Source organism: Raphanus sativus, unplaced genomic scaffold (genome assembly GCF_000801105.2).
Source record: "Raphanus sativus cultivar WK10039 unplaced genomic scaffold, ASM80110v3 Scaffold2093, whole genome shotgun sequence".
In the NCBI taxonomy this organism is placed as follows: Eukaryota; Viridiplantae; Streptophyta; class Magnoliopsida; order Brassicales; family Brassicaceae; genus Raphanus; species Raphanus sativus.
Window position 1 is genome coordinate 1,966 of NW_026617402.1, and position 2,713 is coordinate 4,678.

General features: G+C 34.5%; 1 protein-coding gene across 1 annotated transcript; it reads left to right on the forward strand.

Moving 5' to 3' along the window:
• Positions 1–258: 258 nt before the first annotated feature.
• On the forward strand, positions 259–1,525 carry LOC130505205 (uncharacterized). The gene is made up of 2 exons (XM_056999806.1): positions 259–563; positions 1,423–1,525. The coding sequence occupies exons 1-2, from the start codon at positions 259–261 to the stop codon at positions 1,523–1,525; spliced, it is 408 nt and encodes a 135-aa protein (XP_056855786.1).
• The last annotated feature ends 1,188 nt before the right edge of the window (positions 1,526–2,713 follow it).

Consider the following 2,713-nt stretch of genomic DNA (forward strand, 5'->3'; position numbering starts at 1 on the left):
ATATCAAATCTCAAATAACTAAATTCTATTGGTAGGTGAATGTAGAGGTTCGCCTTAGGGGGTGAACCTTAGTTTTGTTAAAAAAAGAAATACAGCTCAAATGTACAGAATCTGTTTAAGAGAGGAAAAATCCTTTAATTTGACAGACGCAAAGAAATCTTATTTCCTTTTATTAACTTATTTACGGGACAAAGTCACAAAGATCTTTATTCATTCTTGGACTCGCTCGCTTCTTCATAGTATAGTTAGTCGTAGAATATGCCATACATCGATTTAGAACAAGGAAGAAACGGAAATCGAGAGCTATCTTTCAGAGAAAGTGAAGATGTCGCTTCGTGCTTCCACTCGAATACGTACGGATATTATGACTATGACAAGGATGAGTATTCGAGCAGTGTCTCTTCAGTGAGTGATGAGTCAGAGAAGAGTGTGTGTAGGATTTGCAAATTGGAGGTTGGATCGTATGGTCAGGGTTTGATTGAGTTGGGATGTTCTTGTAAGGGTGATTTGGCGATTGCTCATCGACAATGTGCTGAGACTTGGTTCAAACACAAAAGAAACGAGTATGTTCTTTCTTGTTATATATATCATCTCTTTGATTCATGTTATTTTCCTCTATCATTACCACTAACTAATTACCAAATCTCATTAACTTTTTTTTCGTGCGGTTATTTTTTGATGTATTGTGAGTGATTGATTCAACTTTATCTTTCTACTTTAGTTTTATTTATTTCTAAAGCACTAAACTTTACTAATTATGTTGTAGCTTTATTTTTGTTAGTCAAAACTTACAACAAATTACTATTAACTTTTACCAATCATGTTTTAGATTTATTTTTAAAGCTACAGCAAAAAAATCTAAAGCAAAAACTTTTCTTATGATTTTTAGGCAAAAAACCTACATCCTTGTTTTATAGGTTGTAAAAACTTTAAAATGAAAAAACTATTTATGATATCAAATAAATTAGATAATCATAATAAAAACATTTATAAATATTTTACTTTAATTCTAGGTAGGTGTTTTCAAAACTTTTGAAATATTTTAAATAACATAAAATATTATTTCTATATCATATTTTAAATAACAGTAAACTTTGATAATTTATAAAAATCTTATATTACTTGATAAAAATAATTATTTTATATATACATCACATATTTTATTTTGAAATATCTACAACATATAACTTATAACTACAACAAATTTAACTACAAAAAAAGTCTCTGCAAAAAAAATCTACAGCAACAACTTTACGGCTACAACAAACTTATCTACACCTAAACTATTACAGTTAAATTTTTATAGCCATATTCGAACCAATCACCTCCATTGATTTTTTTTTTGGTTATGGTGTCTAGTATACTATATATATCAATAAAGAATAAACGTAAAACTTATACATAAAGTAATTTTGCTTGTAGAGTATGTGAGATTTGCCACTCAGATGCGAGGAACGTGACAAGCGCAAATGAGGTGGTAGAGGAGGAGGAAGAGGTCGTGTGGTGGAGGTTGAGGAAGAAGTAGACGCTGCGGTGGGGGAAGACGAAGAGAGCTGGTGGCAGCGGCGAATGGTGTTGATTTTTGTGATAACTTGTTGGGTGTCACCATTTTCGATCTACTTTCTTGTAATCCAAAATTAAGTTTTTTTTTACTTAGTGACCAAATCGTGTATCTACTTTCCAAATGAACCACCACAACCTTAAATATCTTACCAAAACTATTTCTTAATTGTAAATTCATATGTGTTTCAAGTTTGAGTTTGAAATTGCAAATATATTTTACTAAATGATTAAAATCTATGAACAGAAACTTAAATTTATTTTCCCCTTATATGCATGCATCTAGACACACCAGAAATCATCATCATAATTCATGATAAATATGCATTTTTTTGTCACACAAAATATGCATATCTTACACCCACACAGTGCCGTGCGATAGTGCTATATAAAGAAACTTTCGCCTTACGTATTTAGCAAAAAAAAAAAAACTTTCGCCCTATGGCAACAAAAAAATTAAAGATGAAAGGCATCATCTATTACCACCATATGCGTAATATAACCATGAGAATTTGAGTTTATACGATGAAGAGGACTATAATAACTAGCATTAGAAAAATAAGCATTTGTAATTAAGAATACATGTGTAACGCTCCGATCCGCCCACGGCTAATGGGTCACCCACGCCCGTTCTCTCGGCCTGTGAGTCCCATCTCATTCGACGGTTGGTCGTTAATTTTCCAATGCTTGAAATCATTATTTACTGACCTTCCAATCACCACTCGACATTTTCCCGTGCTTTGGCTTCACTTACACGGTATCGCGAATCACTTCCCGATAGGTCATCCATCCTTTCACTACTCCAGCCCAAGCACACTTAACTCTGGAGTTCTAAACGGATGTGTGACGGAAAAGGTAAGTCAACTTTGGTGACATAGGTAGCCAAATCAATTCTTTTAAACCTTTTCACATATCACAATTCGGGATGTTACAATTTATCCTCTCTCAAAGAATGCAACGTCCTCGTTGCACTCCACGACAGGTCTCAAAACGCCTCTCAGGACAGAACTGAGACGGCTAACCAGCTCTGATATCACTTGTAACGCCCCGACCCGCCCACGGCTAATGGGCCACCCACGCCCGCTCTCTCGGCCCGTAGGTCCCATCCAATCCGACGGTCGGTCGTTAACTTTCCAAGGCTCGAAATCATTAT